The sequence below is a fragment of the Urtica dioica genome, chromosome 6 (assembly GCF_054948205.1).
Source record: "Urtica dioica subsp. dioica isolate 48M chromosome 6, U.dioica_male_clone48M_v1_H2, whole genome shotgun sequence".
NCBI lineage: Eukaryota > Viridiplantae > Streptophyta > Magnoliopsida > Rosales > Urticaceae > Urtica > Urtica dioica.
The window spans coordinates 40,196,261-40,214,655 of record NC_142761.1 but is presented as its reverse complement, the minus strand read 5'-3'; the positions used below and the strand labels follow the sequence as shown (position 1 = coordinate 40,214,655).

Here is an 18,395-nt window from a genome sequence, read left to right as displayed (position 1 = left end):
ATTAGGTATCAAAATTTGATATTTGTTGTATTGATTACAAAGACAAACGATGTTTTCCGATGAACCTGTGAACAATCATTATTACTAATGGTACGACCATTATATTAGTAGCAAAGACTTTCAATTAGTATATATCTCGACGCCTAATTCTTATGTGAATTATTACACTACAATTACAAAAAACTGAATAAAAAAAAAACTAAAATCCTTACCAAACAGTTATTCGAAAACAACTGCAAAAAATTTTTAGACTACAACTATATGAAAACAAAAACAGAAAACAAAAACAGTTTGAGTGAACTACCAAACAGACCCTTAGCATCTTATAGTAATCACTCACATCATCTGGATTATGACAATGGATTATCAAACTGACAGGAACTTCGTGTGACCATGGATTATATATATATACTAGTCTGAAAAACGTGCTTTGCACCTGGAATTTGTAGTTGTAATCAATAAATAATTACTATATTTACCAATTATTTTTCAAAGTATGAAGTTATAAATGAATATTAAGATATGAATATTTCAACAATATATAATACTTATGGAGTAAAAATTTTGAGAGACTCATAATCAGTGCAAACATTTCAAAAGTGACATGCTTAAAAAAAAATTGACATAAGTAAAAAAAAAGCCAAAATTTTGGTGTCTTGATAGACAAATAGAAGGAAGGAAACGTTAACAAAACAAAAAGTTTAAAAGTAACTTAAGAAGACATATTTTACTTAAGTTTCTTTGTTTTTTGTTAGAGGTTGATGTAGTTGGGGAGTGATCTTCCTCAAAAACATAATTTAACATTTTTTGGCCAAAAATATCAAAGTTGCTACTAATTGAGGTCATTTCTCTTTTTTTTAATTAATTACAAAAATAATTTGTCTAGAGTTTTTATGGAAAAAATAGTATTTATTTTTATTTTTAAACAATGTTATTTTGGATTGATTACATTTAATCTCTTAACTCTTGCACGATTAACAAAACAAAGTGTCTCCAAAATTTTCAAACCTTACAAACGTTAATCTTCAACTTTTACTCTTACACCATTAACAAAGTGCCTCCTAAATTTTCAAACCTTACAATAAACTTGCAAAGAGATCGGAGAATTTCCTGTAAATCGCAATCAAGTCCTGAAATCTAATTGAGACCTTTGGTGTCAGGCTATCTTTTCATGTGCAACTTATCCTTGGAAAGAAAACATCCTCTAAAAACATTAAAAGTGAAGAGCTTGACTTCTAAGAAGAAAGTTGTATACGTATTTCCTTACTTCTCCGGTTACGGTCTTCGCTACTTTCAAGACTAACTTCATCGTTTTATTTTGTGCATTCAGCACCTAAATTAACATTGTGTGATAAATATGGTTACACTATTTCCAACTATCAATATTGGTTGATGCATGAGAAATCATACTTTTTGTTTTGTGCCTTGGAACTTTGTTTGTTTTAATTGGAAAATAAAAGAGAGAAAAAAGAGATTGGAGTACAACAATGGTTTGGACGGAAAGCCACGGTCTGAAAATGATTATGGCAAACTAACAACTAACCTTAAACGGTCTCGAGCAATAAACAATCTAAACATCTTAGCAATTCGTATCTCTCGAATATCTTGAACCTAACTAACATATCCGCATTAAACACAAGAATTCATCAAAACCACATGGTTGTAATTTACTCTCTAGTTAATAAGTTAAATATGTTGCTTAATAGAACCATGAAATCAACAATGAGTCACGCATAAACACAGAAGCATTGAACAGGTAATTCAAGCAATGGTCAATACAAAATAAACATCGGTCGATTGAACGAAAAACCAAAAACAGTAAAAGTTCATCTACAACGTATCCCTAGAAAATAAACTAATTCATGATAGATAATGGCTTCGTAAAAAAAAAAATCAAAGGGGAGAAAGAAAAACGAGTTATAATGAAAATGAGGACTTCATCTCCGGCTATTGCTCCACCGTCTCCGTCTCTACCGTAAAAATTATCTTTTAAGCGCTCTTCTATTTGGACTTCATTTTTTTTCTCTCGGATAGTCGCACATTCTTTCTTATTTGACGTTAAAAGTGCAAGGGAGAGACTAGACATCTCGAAAGTCTAGGTGTCACGCTTAGAAACTCCTGGTTATCGAAGATAAATAAAATACCCAATTTTCCATTGATTGTTTCTACTGTGATATTCTCACTTAACAAATTCAATACTCAGAAAACACAATACAGGACCTATCAACCTGTTACGGAAATATTCCTTCAAAATGGTGCTCGGTAATCCATATGTGAATGTAAGAGCGTCCAAAATGTAACTAAGATAAATCATATCATACACCTGGAGTTGTGGATATTCCTTGTCTTTGCACATGAAAAGTCCAAGACTAAAGGCTTAATAATTCTGTATGTCTTAGGTATGATGAACATTCCTAAACTTTGTTCTAAATTAGAGTCTTGACAATTTCCATTTGCATAAAATTTTCGGGTCTCTTTGGGTCAAATAGAATAATTTAAAGAGAACACACTGCTCGGTGACAGTAAATAAATCTCTGTAACAGCATCACAGATCTTGATGAGAAATGCATAAGAGTAACAAAAATCACTACTAAATTATGTTTGCCAATATAGCTACAGTACTTTCATCCACCAAGTTATTGTGATTTTGTGCCCATTAAACTGTTTTCAATACAATGTCTTGAGAAGTAGAAACAGTAAAATTAAACAGTACAATTCTAAACCTTTGCATGTCCTACCAAAGTAAAATTTTAAGATCATAACCGCCGCCTAGTGCAGGGTTATTTTACAAGTTCTTTTCTGCCTAGTTTCGTGAATCTTTTTCAAGATGTTTCTTGTTATATAATCAGGTAACACGCCATCGCAGATCATATCCTTGAGAAGCTTGATAGCAACATCTATTTGTCCCACCTTTACGCAGCCTTCGACCAGAGTGTTGTACGAAAATATATCCGGAAGAATGTTCTTCGATAACATTTCTTCAAACATCTCCTTTGCTTTCTCCATCTCGCCTTGTAGGCAATATCCCTTTATTAATGTGGTGTAAGTTATCAGATTTGGCTCAGAACCATTCTGAATCATTACTTCAAACAATTGTTGAGCCCTTTCCATCTTCCCATTTCTAGCGTATCCATCGATAAGAATATTTAGACTTACGTCGTCAGGTTTGATCTTTCGAGAAGCCATCTTGTCAAACAACCTCGTGGCTCCTTCCAAATCATTTGAACGACTCAACCCACATAGCAAAGAATTGCATGTGATGATGTCTGGTCTTAGATCTCTTTGAATCATCAACTCGAAAGCAGCCAAAGCGTCTTGTGTCCTTCCAACCTTGGAGAAAGCATCGACTAAGATCGAGTATGTTATTACATCCGGCGATAAACCTTGACCCTTCATTTTGCCAAACAGCTCATTCGCTTCTCTCCATAGGCCCGACTTGCACAGTCCGTAGATTAAAGAATTATATGTGTAGACATTGAGCTTGAGACCCCACTTATTCATTACTTCAAGATTATCCAGCGCTTCTTTGGCTCTTCCATTTCTGCAAAGAGCATCCAACATTGTAGTGAAAGTGACAATATTGGGGAGGATTCCAGAATCGACCATCTTCTCGATGAACAGACTTGCTTCTTCCACTCGGCCAGCTTTTGATAACGCATCAATCAGAGAAGTGAATGTGACAACATCAGGCTTGACAGCTTGTGTTGGCATCGATTCAAACAGCGATACCGCTTCCTCGATTTTCTCGTCTTTGCAAAGGGAATCAATTACAATATTGTAAGTACGGACATCAGGTGAAACCTCGGCATCATCCATGTCCGCTAGAAGTTTCTTTACTTCTTCCCAGCGACAAGATTTGCATAATCCATGAATCAAAGAAGTATAGCAAACAACATCGGGCCGAAGACCGCGGCTAGTCAGGTCCCGAAACAAGCTCAATGCCTCCTCAGTTCGTCCTTCTTTGATGAGCCCGTCAATGATCGCACTAAAACAATATAAATTCAGCTTAATCCCTTCAAAGTTGACAATCCGCTTAAGCAGACCGATTGCCTTCTGGGTCTCTCCGGACTTACAAAACCCGTTAATCACGGTTGAATAGGTTACCTCGTCGCGTAAATCTTTCTGCTCGACTATCTTCTCGAATAGTTCCATGGCCGAATCCATCGAGCCTCCCTTACAAAGTCCGTCGAGAAGAGTATTCATCATCACCGCATCAGGACCAAGCCCTTGTTTAATGGCGATTGAGAGTACTGAGAAACCTGACTTAGCACTCTTCGATCGGCACAAGCACTTAGCCACAACGGTCAGAGTACAAATATTAGGCTGGAAATCATTCCGACGAAACCTAACGAGGTGTGAGTACATAGAGACCACAGTTGAGCACTGATTCTTCTTCGACATTGAGCCAATCAATTGATTGAAACTCCAAACAGAGGGCATGGGTTTCAGATCAGCGAAGGTATTGAATAAACGCAGAGCTTCGACCACTGATAAGTCTCCAGATTTACACCGATTTCGGATCAGTTTTGAGAATTCAGCCCTAGAAGTACGAGTAGAAGCATAGCTACTACAATAACGAAAATGAGCAAAGCGAGAAAAGATCAAAGGAGTACCGGAAGATCTTCTGGTCAGCATTTGGGATTTTTGGAGCTCCTCGACGATCTATCTGGTTTATTTATATATTTATTTATCAGAACTTCAATAAAACTTCAAACGCTGGAATTAGCACCAATTTTTTTTTATTATTTAACACAAACTTTTCTTCTTGCAATATTGTAGCCAGTGTGTTAAATGCCAATGAAATTCGGCGGAGAAGTACAAATTTTTTGTTTTGTCGTTGTTTTTCGCTTAAAAATTTAAAGTAAAAATTCAAACATTTGCATGGAACGCTCAACAATTACCATTCAACTACGTTTTCATTTCGTTATACTATGTATAACTTCAATATAAGACTTGTAAATGAAAAAATCTTATACTACCATAAATTTAATATAAAAAATAATAAAAAATAAAAGTTTTTATAAATATTATAAATTAAAAAATCATCATAAAAAATAAAAATAAAAAATAAAAGAAAAATAGTCCAGTTGAGGAGTAGTTAATCAATTTCAGCTAGTGTCTAATGAAAGCTATTCTTTTCAAGTGAATATATAAATTAGTGTAATGCCACAAACCTTCCATTGATATCGTGTTGGCCACATTGTGAAAAGTAGGCGTTTAGTGCAGTAAGGATTTCATGTCATGTTTATCCTATTACTTGTTTTCCTATACTTAATCGGTTTAAATGAGCCGGATAATCCTTCTCTATACTTCTAATAATCGTTATAAGTTTATTCGGGTATAGAACAAAAATTAATTTATCGCTTACTGCTACCATACCACCATTTAAATTTTAGTTTATCGCTTATTTTCCGTGGTATACCGTGGTGAGTGTGGAAGGTTTACCGCGAGGTAATATCTAAATAAATAATTTAATATAAATAATATATGCGGTATTAGCGAAATTAAAAAATAGGAGTTCGTATCTTCGGGTAACATTGATAAGCATTAACCAATTATTGAATTCATGATGAAAGTCTGAGATCCCTTTCTATGACTTCTTTCTATGATGCCGGAGATTTTCTGTTTCAGTATATATATGTATATGTGTAATAATATATGTATATATGTGTAATAATATATGTATATATATGGGTGTGTTTGTATATTGCATATATGTTTAGTTTATATGTGTTACTAATTATAGTATTGTATATTGTGTTAAGTAATTTTAATTGGATTAGTTTAATTTAATGTAACTTAATTAGTATTAATTTGATAATTTAACATGTTATCTGTAATAATATATATATACATATGTGTGAAATTTGTTGTAACTAGCCAAGTTTGTCATTCTTATTGGGGGAATAGCCCAAGTTTCATTTTATTAAGCAAATAACCCATATTTTCGGCTCAGACCATAATGCCCTTGGCAAATTCGCGAATTTGTTAATTTAATTAACCTACTGGAGTGAGTTAGGTTAATTAATTAACTTATTGGTTTAATATTAGTTTAGGTTATGATTTTTTTGTGAGTAAAATTAATTTACTAAATGATTGAATTCGAAATTAGGTTAATTAATTGAATGCTTTGAATATCAATTGACTTAAGTTATGATTTTTGTAATTTTTTTTGTGAATTTCAAATCATTCACGAAGCAGTTAATTAATTAACCTAACTCACTCCAGTAGGTTAATTAAATTAACCGATTCGCGAATTTACAAAGTGTCTCTCCTCAATCCCCTCCATCGCCGCCGATTTCCTCTCCGCCGCCTATTCCTCTGAATTCGGAATTAGGTTAATTAATCGAATGCTTTTAATATCAATTGACTTAAGTTATGATTTTTGTAAATTTTTTGTGAATTTCAAATCATTTCACGAATCAGTTAATTAATTAACCTAACTCACTCCAGTAGGTTAATTAAATTAACCAATTCGCGAATTTACAAAGTGCCTCTCCTCAATCCCTTCCATCGCCGTCGATTTCCTCTCCACCGCCGATTCCTCTCCCCCCGCCGATTTTCGAGTCAATCTGAGCCGTCGTCGCCGTCGAGATCCGGCCACACTTCTTCTCTTTTTCTTTCTTCTTCTTTTTTCTATCTTTTCTTCTTCTTCTCCTGACTCGCGCGAGTAACACCTGCAAACAAGGAAAAAAAAAAAACAATAACAACCAACGAAAAAAGCTTCAGCAAATCACCATCACCCACGCCATCTCTTTCTCTTTCTCACCTTCTCCTCCTTTCTTCTGCGCGAGCGCCGAGCCGACTATGCGTGCGCCTCCGCCGATCGCGCGACCAGCCGTCGTCGCCGTTTCCCTCTCTCTCGTCTGCTCTCTCCCTTCCCGGGCTTTGCCGGACTGTGCGCTCGCCTCTGACGCGAGTCCGGGCGAGCTTCGAGTCATCGCGCGACTTCAGACGCCGAACCCACCTGTGCGCACACTCCGACCGAGAACGAGACGCCGCCGCGAGCCACGGTGACGCCGGACCGGGAAAGAATTCCGCGGAAGGCGTGAGATTTCACCGAGGGAGCCTAAGTTCACAAATTGGAATGGATCGGCGGCGGCGTGGAATGGATCGGCGAGATTGGTCTCGTGGTGGCGTGAAATGGATGAGGACAAGGACCGGACGAGTTTAGGTTTAAGGTTGGGTAAATTTAGTGCGAGGGTAATTTGGGTAGTCAATTATTAATTGGGCTATTCCCTTAATTTATTCGAACTTGGGCTATTCTACTAATATTGGTGGACTGATTGGGCTAGTATGCTCATTCTCCCATATATATATATATATATATATATAAATATATATATATATATATATATATATATATATATGTGTGTGTGTGTGTGTTTGTATATTGCATATATGTTTAGTTTATATGTGTTACTAATTAACTTTTATATTGTGTTAATCAATTTTAATCGGATTAGTTTATTTTCATGTGTAACTTAATTAGTATTAATTTGATAATTTAACATGTTTAGTAATTTGGTTAAGTTTAATAATTCTATTAGTTTAAGTTAAAAGTTTAAATTGATTGTAAATTAGTTTATTAATATGATAATTTCACATGTTTAATAATGTGATTAGTTTATATTAGGTTAAAATTAATTTTTAATTGTTTTTTTTGACATGTTTTGATATAGTTTGTGACATTTTTAAGTTTTTTGCTTTTAATTAATTTAGATTAATTGTAAGTAAATTATTACCTAGAAATTGTTATCAGTTTAATAATTACATTTATGTTGCTTAGTTTATAATTAGTTAGTTAATTTGTGATAAGTTTGTGTAGTTAATTTAACATGTAATGAAATTGTAATTTAAATAAGAAAAATAGTTTTGTGACATGTTTTGTAGTTTGTGACATGTTTTGATAGTTTGTGATATTTTGTTTATTTCGGTTTTTCATTTATAAATGTTGTGACCGAACCATGGAGGTTCGGTTTAGGGCTGAGCTAATTTGTAGGATAGTTCTGGATGGTTTGTATATGTTTTTAAATAATTTTGCAGGTTTTTGGTTTGTTAGTATAATAGGGGAATCTCTGCCGAAATTTCGGTAGAATTTCGAATCAATTAGTCTAAAAACTCCCAACTTATTCAATCTGACTTCAAAATAACATATAATTCATAATCTCTCTTTCATTTTGTTCTCCGTCCTTTATCAATAACTCTTCACAACTTTCATTTTTCGCTCTCATTCAGCGAAATTTCCAATCCAAGTAGAGATTGGATCACGGAGAATAATCGGGTGACATTGCAGTACCTTCTATTAGGATGTAAGGAAAACAATAAAAAAAAGTAGGAGTATTCAATAACCGTGTCGGCGCTTTGGTGAAAGTCCATATCCCGGTCACAGTTCGTGATTGGAATGAAGTGACGCCCCAGATGTTTTTCGTGTACAAGGATGATGAGACCGAGGAGCTTCTTCCGGCGGATTGCTTTCGTCATCAGATTGACCAGACTATCATTCGCGATGCAAAGCGAATTAGGTGCAACCAAAAGTCTAGATTATCAAGGACTTTCTTAGGCAAATGCATGTTGCGGGCAAATAAATGTCGCCAAGAAAGAAATCCCAAAAGGATATCAAAAAGACGATTGGGAGAAGGTGATAGAGGAGTTCGCAACTGACGATTGGAAGGTAATGTATAATTCAAAAAAATTATGTTATCTTCTATCAAATCGAATTATAACGCAATTTAATATTTGCAGAAAAAGTCTGATCGCAACATGGACAATTCAAAGAACAAAAAAACGAAGTCCACACAAGGGTCGATTTCTTTCTCGGCTCATCGACATTTGAACGTTTTCGCAAATAATGTACTTGTATACCTTGGTAAGGTTTCTATTTATCTTTTTGTTTTGGTCAGTTATTTTGTGAAAGGATACTACTGTAGCATTTTGCTAATTTCATATCATTATACAGAGATACCGCGAATGATATGTGGTGTTCTTGTGGTTACGATTTTGATGTACACATGGTACAAGCGACACTCCTCGATGTTTGACGGAATTGAAGAGTTTCTCCAAAACAATAACGACCTCATGCCGATACGATATTCATATTGGGAGATTATAATTATGACAAAATTCTTCAAGGAGAAGCTTGGCGAGGGAGGTTTTGGATCCGTGTTCAAAGGAACGCTCTCCAATGGCCGCCTCGTGGTGGTCAAAATGTTGGCAAAGTCCAAGGGGATTGGTCAAGAGGGGATTGGTCAAGACTTCATGAACGAAGTCGCGACGATCGGAAGAATTCACCATGTCAATGTCCTTCACTTGATCGGTTTCTGTGCGACGCGGTCAAAACGAGCTCTTGTGTACGACTTCATGCCCAACGGGTCTCTAGAGAAGTACATCTTCTTCAAGGAAGGAGTTACTACTAATGAAAGGACCTTGACTTCCATGGAACTATTAGTGATCTCATTCGGAATTTCTCGCGGCATTAGTTATCTTCACCAAGGATGCAACATGCAAATTTTGCACTTTGATATCAAGCCCCACAACATTCCCTTGGACAAGAATTTTGTTCCAAAAGTTTCCGATTTCGGGCTGGCAAGATGTGTCCCCTGGAAAATAGCATCGTCTCGATGACCGGGGCAAGAGGAACATTGGGATACATCGCTCCAGAATTGTTTTACAAAAACATCGGAGGACTCTCTCATAAAGCTGACGTGTATAGCTTTGGAATGTTGCTGCTTGAAATGGCAAGCAGAAGGAAAAATGTCAGGCCAAATGCAGAGAAAACAAGTCAAATCTATTTTCCCACATGGATTTACGACCACTTTGGCGAAGGAGACGACGCCATTGTAGCAGAAGACACGGAGGGCTTTGAAACTGAAATAGCGAAGAAGATGATCGTCGTAGCATTGTGGTGCATACAGTTGAAGCCTTGCGATCGAGCGTCGATGAGAAAAGTCATAGAAATGCTTGAAGCCGATTTTGAGAGCTTAGAAATGCCTCCTAAGCCATGCCTATACCCACAAGAGGAAGAGAACTGGAATCAGAATCGTGATATTGGTGAAGCCACAGAGTCATCTTGGTGTTCGACGCTACCGAATCTCAACTCAACAGAGATTTAAGAATATTTAACTTCTTTCCATTCACTGTACCATATTAATGACATGAAAATATCTCCATAAAAAAAAATAAACTATCATACAAAATGCATGAGTAATGAAATTCATTACTATGATGTTTTTATCAATACAAGTACAGTACTATCATCAACCATCATAGATTCATAATCAATAAATACAAAACTATGTCTTTGAGAACTGATAAAAAATAAAAAATAAAAATAAAAAAAGTCTCCAATATCAGTTGAAATCGGGTACAAATGAATCCTACATAATATGATACTCCAATTATATAAATTCTAAGCTACAACTAACAATCTGAGTTCATAACCACAGCTTATAGCAGGGTTATTTTACAAGTGCTGTAAGCCTCATTGCATTAATCTTCTTCAAAGAATTCCTTGTTATATAATCAGGTGCCACGCCATCACAGATCATATCCTTCAGAAGCTTGAGAGCAACACCTACTTGTCCCACCTTTACGTAGCCTTCAACGAGAGTGCTGTATGAAACGATATTCGGCAGAAATGGCATTTCTTCAAAAATGTCCTTTGCGTTCTCCATCTCACCTTGTAGACAAAACCCATTTATTAACGTGTTGAAAGTTATCAAATCTGGCTTCGAACCATGTTGCACCATTGCTTCAAACAATTGCTGAGCCTTATCCATCTTCCCATTTCTAGCAAAGCCATCGATAAGAATATTTAGAGTAATGATGTTTGGATAGATATTTCGAGACACCGTCTCGTCTAACAACCTCATGACACCTTCCATATTATTCGAACGACACAGCCCACATAGCAAAGAGTTGTATGTGATAATGTTTGGAGGGATATCTCTTTGAATCATCGACTCGAACACAGCCAGAGCGTCTTGTGTTTTTCCAACCTTGGAGAAAGCATCGACTAAGATATTGTATGTTATTACATCCTGCGATACACCTTGCTCCTTCATTTTGTCAAACAGCTCTTTGGCTTCTCTCCATAAGCCCGACTTGCACAACCCATAGATCAAAGAATTGTATGTGTAGACATTGGGCTTGAGACCCATTTTTGTCATTACTTCAAGATTATCCAGCGCTTCTTTGGCTCTTCCATTTCTGGCAAGGGCATCCAACATAGTATTGAATGTGACAACATCAGGCTCGACACCTTTTATTTCCATCAATTCAAACACTGAGATCGCATCCTGGATTTTATCGACTTTACAAAGTGAATCAATGACAACATTGTAAGTACGGACATCAGGCGAAACTCCATCATTGTCCATGTCAGCTAGAAGTTTCTGTACTTCCTCCAAGCGGCCAGATTTGCATAATCCACTAATCAAAGAAGTATAACTAACAACATCGGGCTGAAGACCACGGCTGGTGAGGTCCCGAAACAAACTCAATGCCTCCTCAGTTTGTCCTTCTTTACAGAGCCCGTCAATGATCGCATTAAAGCAGTATAAATCAAGCTTAATCCCTTCAAATTTGATGATTCGCTTAAGAAGACCGATTGCCTTTTGGGTCTCTCCGGCCTTACAAAACCCATTGATGATGGTCCCATACGTCGCCTCGTTGCACAAACCTTTCTGCTCGACCATCTTCTCGAATAACTCCATTGCAGCAACCATAGAACCTTCCTTACAGAGACCGTCGAGAAGAGTATTCATGGTGAACGAATTAGGACGAATCCCGCTTTTAATGGCCACGGAGAGAACTGAGAAGCCTGACTTCGCACTGTTTGACCGCCACAAACATTTGGCAACAATGGTCAAAGTACAGACGTTGGGCTGGAAATCAGTTCCACGAAACCTAACGAGGTGTGAGTACATAGAGACCACAGTGGAGGACTGGTTCTTCTTCGACATTGAATCAATCAAATAATTAAAACTCCGAACAGAGGGCGTTGGTCTCATATCATAGAAGGTATCGAAGAGTCGCAGAGCTTCGACCACAGTAAAGTCTTTCGATTTGCACCGAGATTGGACCAATGCCTCAAACTGAGCATGTGAATTGTAATTACGAAAATGGGCAAGGAGAGAAGCAGAATTACCGGTTAAGAATTGGAAAGCTTTCATCTTCAAACCCATTTCCAATCTCAGCAATCCGGAGCTCGTCGATTCTCTACCTGAAGCTCTTCTGCTCAAGATGTGAGGTTTTTTCATTTGATTTTGCCTTTTGATTTATGTATATAATCTATTTTATTTCGGACTCTCTGTACTTCCACAATTCCCTGGATAAAGGGTTTTTTTAAGCGTAAACGCACCCCTATCAATTTAAAACCCTTAAGTCTTATTTATTTATTTAATTTATTATTAGAGATTTGTAAGTAACTAGGCCATTTTAAACATATGATTTTTGATTTAGCCTATGTTTGACAATTTTTAGGGATATAGCCAAATGGCTTATGTGGCAATAATTAAAGTCTGATTTGCCCTTATTTATTAACAAATTCGTCACTTTCTCTCTCATATTTTTTTCAAATAATTTTTTTTGCATCAAACTTCAAAAATTCGTATCTTTCTCATACGAACTCGAAATTGAGTAATTTCAGATCCTACAAATTCGTAGCGTCGAGATCTTCAAAAATAGACATATTGTGTTTGAGAAAAATTATGTTTAATGCATCATAGTTACATTTCCATTTATTTTTTTGATAATTTCAAAAATTTCCAATTATTTCCATATTTAAAGTAGTAACGTGATTTTTCTACATCTATGGTATTAAACATGATTTTTCATCAAACACAATAGATCTATTTTTGAAGATCTCGGCGTCACGAATCCGTAGGATTTGGAATCACTCAATTTCGAGTTCATATGAGATAGATATGGTTTTTTGAAGTTTTTATGTAAAAAAAAAGTGTAGGAAAAAAATAGGAGAGAGAAAGTGACGAATTTGTTAATAAATAAGGGTAAATCAGACCTTAATTATTGCCACATAAGTCTGTTGGCTATTTCCCTAAAAGTTGTGAAACATAGGCTAAAAACAAATTTCATAGTTTCATTTTGGCTATTATCAATCTTGAGCTTTACTTATAGTTATTTTTTTATTATCAATCTTGAGTTTAAGTTAAATGCTATATTTACCTTGTTTTTTAGTTTCGTATTTATTCTTAGATTAATAAGTTTTATTTCTCAGTCAAATATATTCCTTTAAAAAAAAAAATCAATGAACTTTCTATTGCTAATCTACAGAGGGTTATTGAGCTACTGACTTTAGTGTCCCTTATTTTATGTGTACGACTTCGATTATAACACGCACTTTTTCTTATTGAATTTCGATTTCTCTCTGATTTTATATAATTATCGACATTGGTTTTTATTTCTTCATTTGATTCTTTTCCTTTTTTTCATTAAAATCCTAATTATTTGATTTATGTTGTTGAAATGTACACATTATTTTGCAGGTTGACTGCATGATAAGATTGAATCATTCATTCACGGGGTTTTCTTTAACTTCGTATTATTTTTCAAATATTTCCAAGTTTTTTTTAGTAAATCAAGATTAACAGAAGAGTAAATTTGATGTACCTGCGGATAGAGCTTTCTTATTGTTTCCTCTAGTTGATATATTTCATGATTGTGTTTATTAATAAATAAAAAATACAAAATACAAAATAAAAAAAATCTTTGCATGTTCTTTTAGTATATTTTGTCGTCGCACAAAAATGAAAAACGATTTAAAGCTTCGGGCGGTTCGACCCAAGGCCGGACCAAGTGGCCGCACCTGAGCCAAGTATGTGAGCTCGAAAGTCTCGAGTTGAGGTTCCTCGGAGGCGTTCTTAGAGGAGAGAAGGGGGTGTGACTGCACTTCTTGTGAGCTGCCTACGTACCCGCGTTGCGCGTTGCGGGATCAAGTCAGAACATAGTTCAAGGTGTGTGTACGTTTGAGGTGCGCAGCCTAGAGGGTGTGCTCGACAGAGGAGACGGAGCGCGGATGAGTCCTCGACGATGTCTCAGGACTCTAACATCGAGTGAATCGAGAGAGAATGTGTGTTTTCTCTCTTTGGAGACGAAGGAGATTCTCAGTGGAGAATTTTGGGCGCAGCTGTGTGCGTTGGAGACGTATGGGATTTTCAATAGAAAATCCCGGGGGGTGCAGCTTGTGCGCATGAGATTAAGCGCTCGATCAGAGAAAATTGTGCGCAGAAAGTCTCTGGCGGCGTTTTAGAATTCTGAGAACGAGTAAGCTTGAGGAGGGATGAATGTGTCTCTCTCCCTCACTAAGATGGGGTATTTATAGTGGATGTGGAGGCCTAGGAGGGCATCTGGACGCACTTCCAGGAGCGCGCAGTGGAATTTGATGAGCGCGGGAGCAGGCCGTGTGCGCGCCACGCCTTCTGGTCTACGCGCTGTGCCCCTTGTTAGCGCGGCGCGCCAAATCGTCGGGCGCGCAGGGGGCTTTTAGGAGCGTGTTCCCCGCGCATGCCGAGTGCGGGGCACGGGAGCAGGCCGTGGGCGCGCATGTCGAGCGCGGAGCGCGGAAGCAGGGGGCGCGTGCATGTCGAGAGCGAGAGCAGGACGCGCCCGCGCCTTCTACGCTACGACGCAGAGCACGCAGCCTACGTTGTGCGTGGTTGCGATGCAAACGAGCGCGGGCTTGCCTTGAGCCCGTTTTAAGTGGGCCTTAATTGGATTTTTCATGGGTCGGCCCGGTGGGCCTCCAAATTTGGGATTCGACGCGGAATTCTTCGTAAGTCACGAGGAATTTAATAACTTGTCATCAATTCTTGAGTTAATGACAAGCTTGTTATTAAATTTTGGGTCTATTGACAAATTTTACAAGATTTGCATTTAGTAACAAACTTGTCATTGCATCTAGCTTTTAATGAAAACTCTCTCACAAAATACATGTTTCTTCAATAGAGCTTGTCATCAAAATAAATTTATAATTGGTCGAGAGATATTCACCTCCTAATCTGAAAAATCCTCGTCTTGGTTATTCCAATTCCCCGACCTCTTCATTTACCATTTTGACTGGGAAAAATGAGATGGAGGAAACCTGGAGTCGACTGATTTGTCTTTTATATGAAGTGTTTGTTTATCGCGTACATAGTCTAGTGCTTATGCAAAAAAAAAATTGTTTTGCTAGCATACAATCCATGAAGTAAAATCCTCGCAGGTGAACGAACATCGATACAAGTACAGTACTATCATCATAGATTCATCATCAATAAATACAAAACCATGTCTTTGAGAACTGAAAACAGCAGAATAAGAAACAGTGTCTCCATTAGGAGTTGGAAATCGGGTACAAATGAAACGTACAGAATATGATACTCTCCAACTACAAAAATTCTAAGCTAAGTTACACTAAGTTCATAACCATGACCTATGGCAAGGTTATTTTACAAGTGCTTAATTTAAGCCTCATTACATGAATCTTCTTCAAAATGTTTCTTGTTACATAATCGGGTAATGCTCCATTGCAGATCATATCCTTGAGAAGCTTGAGAGCATCATCTATTTGTCCCGTCTTTATGTAGCCTTCGACCAGAGTGTGGTATGAAACGATATCCGGCAGAAATGGCATTTTATCAAAAACCTCCTTGGCCTTCTCCATCTCACCTTGTTGGCAATACCCATTTATTAACGTGCTGCAAATTACCAAATCTGGCTCCAAACCATTTTGAACCGTTGCTTCAAATAATTGCTGAGCCTTATCCATCTTCCCATTTCTAGCAAAGCCGTCGATAAGAATACTTACAGTCACAATGTCTGGGATGATCTTTCGTGTCGCCATCTTGTCAAACAACCTCTTGGCTCCTTCCATATTGTTCGAACGACACAACCCACATAGCAAAGAGTTGTATGTGATAATGTTTGGTTTTAGGTCTCTTTGCATCATCATCTCGAACACAGCCAAAGCGTCTTTTGTCCTCCCAACCTTGGAGAAAGCATCGACTAAGATGTTGTATGTTACTACATCCGGCGATACACCTTCAACCTTCATTTTGTCAAACATCTCTTTCGCTTCTCTCCATAAGCCCGACTTACATAACCCGTAGATTAAAGAACTGTATGTGTATATATTGGGCTTGAGACCCCTCTTAGTCATTATTTCAAAATTTTCCAGCGCTTCTTTGGCTCTTCCGTTTCTGCAAAGAGCATCCAACATTGTAGTGAAAGTAACAATATTGGGGAGGATTCCAGAATCGACCATCTTCTCGATGAACAGATTTGCTTCTTCCAATCGGCCAGCCTTGCACAACGCATCAATCAGAGAAGTGAATGTGAAAACATCAGGCTTGACACCTCTTGTTGGCATCGATTCAAACAGTGATACCGCTTCCTCGATTCTCTCCTCTTTGCAAAGGGAATCGATTAGAATATTGTAAGTACGAACATTACGTGAAACTCCATTATTATCCATGTCATCTAGAAGTTTGTCTACTTCTTTCCAATTACCGATTTTGCATAAGCCACGAATCAAAGAAGTATAGCAGACAACATTAGGTTGAAGACCGTGGCTGGCCATACCTCGAAACAAGCTCAGTGCCTCCTCAATCCGCCTTTCTTTACAGAGGCCATCAATGATCGCAGTGAAACTGTGTAAATTCAGTTTAAATCCTTCAACGTTGACGATTTTCTTAAGCATAGAGAGAACCTTCTGGGTTTCCCCGGCCTTGCAAAACCCGTTAATTATAGTCCCAAGTGTTGTCTCATTGCACAGCTCTTTCTGCTTCACCATCTTGTCGAGCAATTCCATGGCTGAATCCATCGAGCCTTCCTTGCAAAGCCCGTCGAGAAGAGTATTCATAGTGAACGAACTAGGACGAATCCCACTTTTAATGGCAACCGAGAGCACCGAGAAACCTGACTTCGCACTGCTTGATCTGCATAAACACTTGGCAACGACTGTCAGAGTAGAAACATCGGGTTCGAAATCATTCCGACGAAACCTAACGAGGTGTGAGTACATAGAGACCACAGTTGAGCACTGATTCTTCTTCGACATTGACCCAAACAACTGATTGAAGCTCCAAACAGAGGGCATGGGTTTCATATCAGACATATCATTGAAGAGTCGCAGAGCTTCGACAACAGTCAAATCTCTCGAATGGCTGCTTGGCGTACGGACCGAACTCTCAAATTCGGCTATGGAACATGTAGAATCATAACTGCAATAACGAAAGCGAGCAGAGAGGGACAAGATTAAAGGATTACCCGAGGCACTTCGGCTAAGCATTTTGGGTTTCGTCTTTTGATTTTGCCTTCTTTGTTTGATTTTCTTTTTTGCTTAATCTTTTTGGATATCGGTTTACTTTATACATATGCAAAATATTTGGGGAAAACACATGGCTACCTTGAGTGACAAGGTTCATTCCTTAAACATCTCACATTTCAGAATATTTACTCAAATACCTCTCGCGCGCTTAAATTCTGGACAAAATTGCCCTTGATAATACAATTAATACCTACACATAACGATTATGTCAAGTGCGTCGATTCTCTCTCTGCCGAGGAAGGTCGTATTTTGTCTCCCCGAAAAAGACAAAAGAGAAGTTCGAATCTGCCGAAAAATCAATAGGGACCGGAAAATACACGGTACTCAATTAGTACATTGTTGACGGGCGTTCAAGCTGCGTGATGATGTCTTGGAGTTTGTTCACAATTAGATAGCTAGTATTTTTATCACTTGAGATATTTTCTCTATGGGACAGAGGTTTTGATATTTTTATTATGTTTGGGTGAATTTGAACTTAGATGTGTTTTAGGCTGATTGCCTTTTATTTTATAATGAGTTTGAATTGAAGGCACATATTAGTTTAACTACAAGCTTTGAGAATATGAAAATCACTCAAACATATTTAGAGAAGGGTACAAGCTCTTTGAAACTCAAATATAAGTAATTACACTCATAGTTTTCAGCTTTACAACTATACATTAACAAGACCAAATGACCTGCGTACAGCTTTGGATGTTGACATGTTGGTTTTGAAGAGAAAGTCATGGATATACTTGTGTTGAGTGAGACACGTGCTCGTTTAATCTGGTGAGGCTTCAAAACCAAGGAACTAGTTTATTAAACCAAGAAACTGTAGTTTAAAATAGTTACCTATAATTTAAATGGCCTTTGTGAATTAATGTCTTGTTATTTTGAGTAACCAAAATGTTATCTGCATAGACGAGTAGTAGAATGCAAGTTTGGTGACAGAAAAAAAAATGAACAATCACATCTAATGAGGAATTGATAAAACCTCATTAAATCAAAGTTAACTGAGTTGCTCGTACCTGGCTCTCGATCGGCGCCGACTCCTAGCCATAAAGGATTTTGTGTAGTCAACAATAATGAT

The 18,395-nt window shown here is 37.3% G+C and overlaps 3 protein-coding genes and 1 pseudogene across 4 annotated transcripts; 1 reads left to right on the top strand and 3 right to left on the bottom strand.

The window, feature by feature from the left end:
- Positions 1–2,591: 2,591 nt before the first annotated feature.
- On the bottom strand, positions 2,592–4,735 carry LOC149394119 (uncharacterized). The gene has a single exon (XM_089617439.1). It carries the CDS (start codon positions 4,633–4,635, stop codon positions 2,770–2,772), a length of 1,866 nt encoding a protein of 621 aa, XP_089473565.1. The 5' UTR covers positions 4,636–4,735; the 3' UTR covers positions 2,592–2,769.
- Positions 4,736–9,114: 4,379 nt separating this feature from the next.
- Positions 9,115–10,112, top strand: LOC149394118 (rust resistance kinase Lr10 pseudogene; annotated as a pseudogene).
- Positions 10,113–10,171: 59 nt separating this feature from the next.
- On the bottom strand, positions 10,172–12,292 carry LOC149394117 (uncharacterized). Its single transcript, XM_089617498.1, has one exon. It carries the CDS (start codon positions 12,258–12,260, stop codon positions 10,458–10,460), a length of 1,803 nt encoding a protein of 600 aa, XP_089473624.1. The 5' UTR covers positions 12,261–12,292; the 3' UTR covers positions 10,172–10,457.
- Positions 12,293–15,247: 2,955 nt separating this feature from the next.
- On the bottom strand, positions 15,248–17,317 carry LOC149394116 (uncharacterized). Of its 2 annotated transcripts, XM_089617347.1 has the most exons (2): positions 15,806–17,317; positions 15,461–15,666 (listed from the first exon to the last, which is right to left on the bottom strand). In XM_089617347.1, exons 1-2 carry the CDS (start codon positions 17,285–17,287, stop codon positions 15,577–15,579), a joined length of 1,572 nt encoding a protein of 523 aa, XP_089473473.1. In that variant the 5' UTR covers positions 17,288–17,317; the 3' UTR covers positions 15,461–15,576. The 2 variants fall into 2 exon arrangements, with proteins under 2 accessions (XP_089473472.1, XP_089473473.1); XM_089617346.1 differs by having other exon boundaries at positions 15,248–17,317.
- Positions 17,318–18,395: the final 1,078 nt, after the last annotated feature.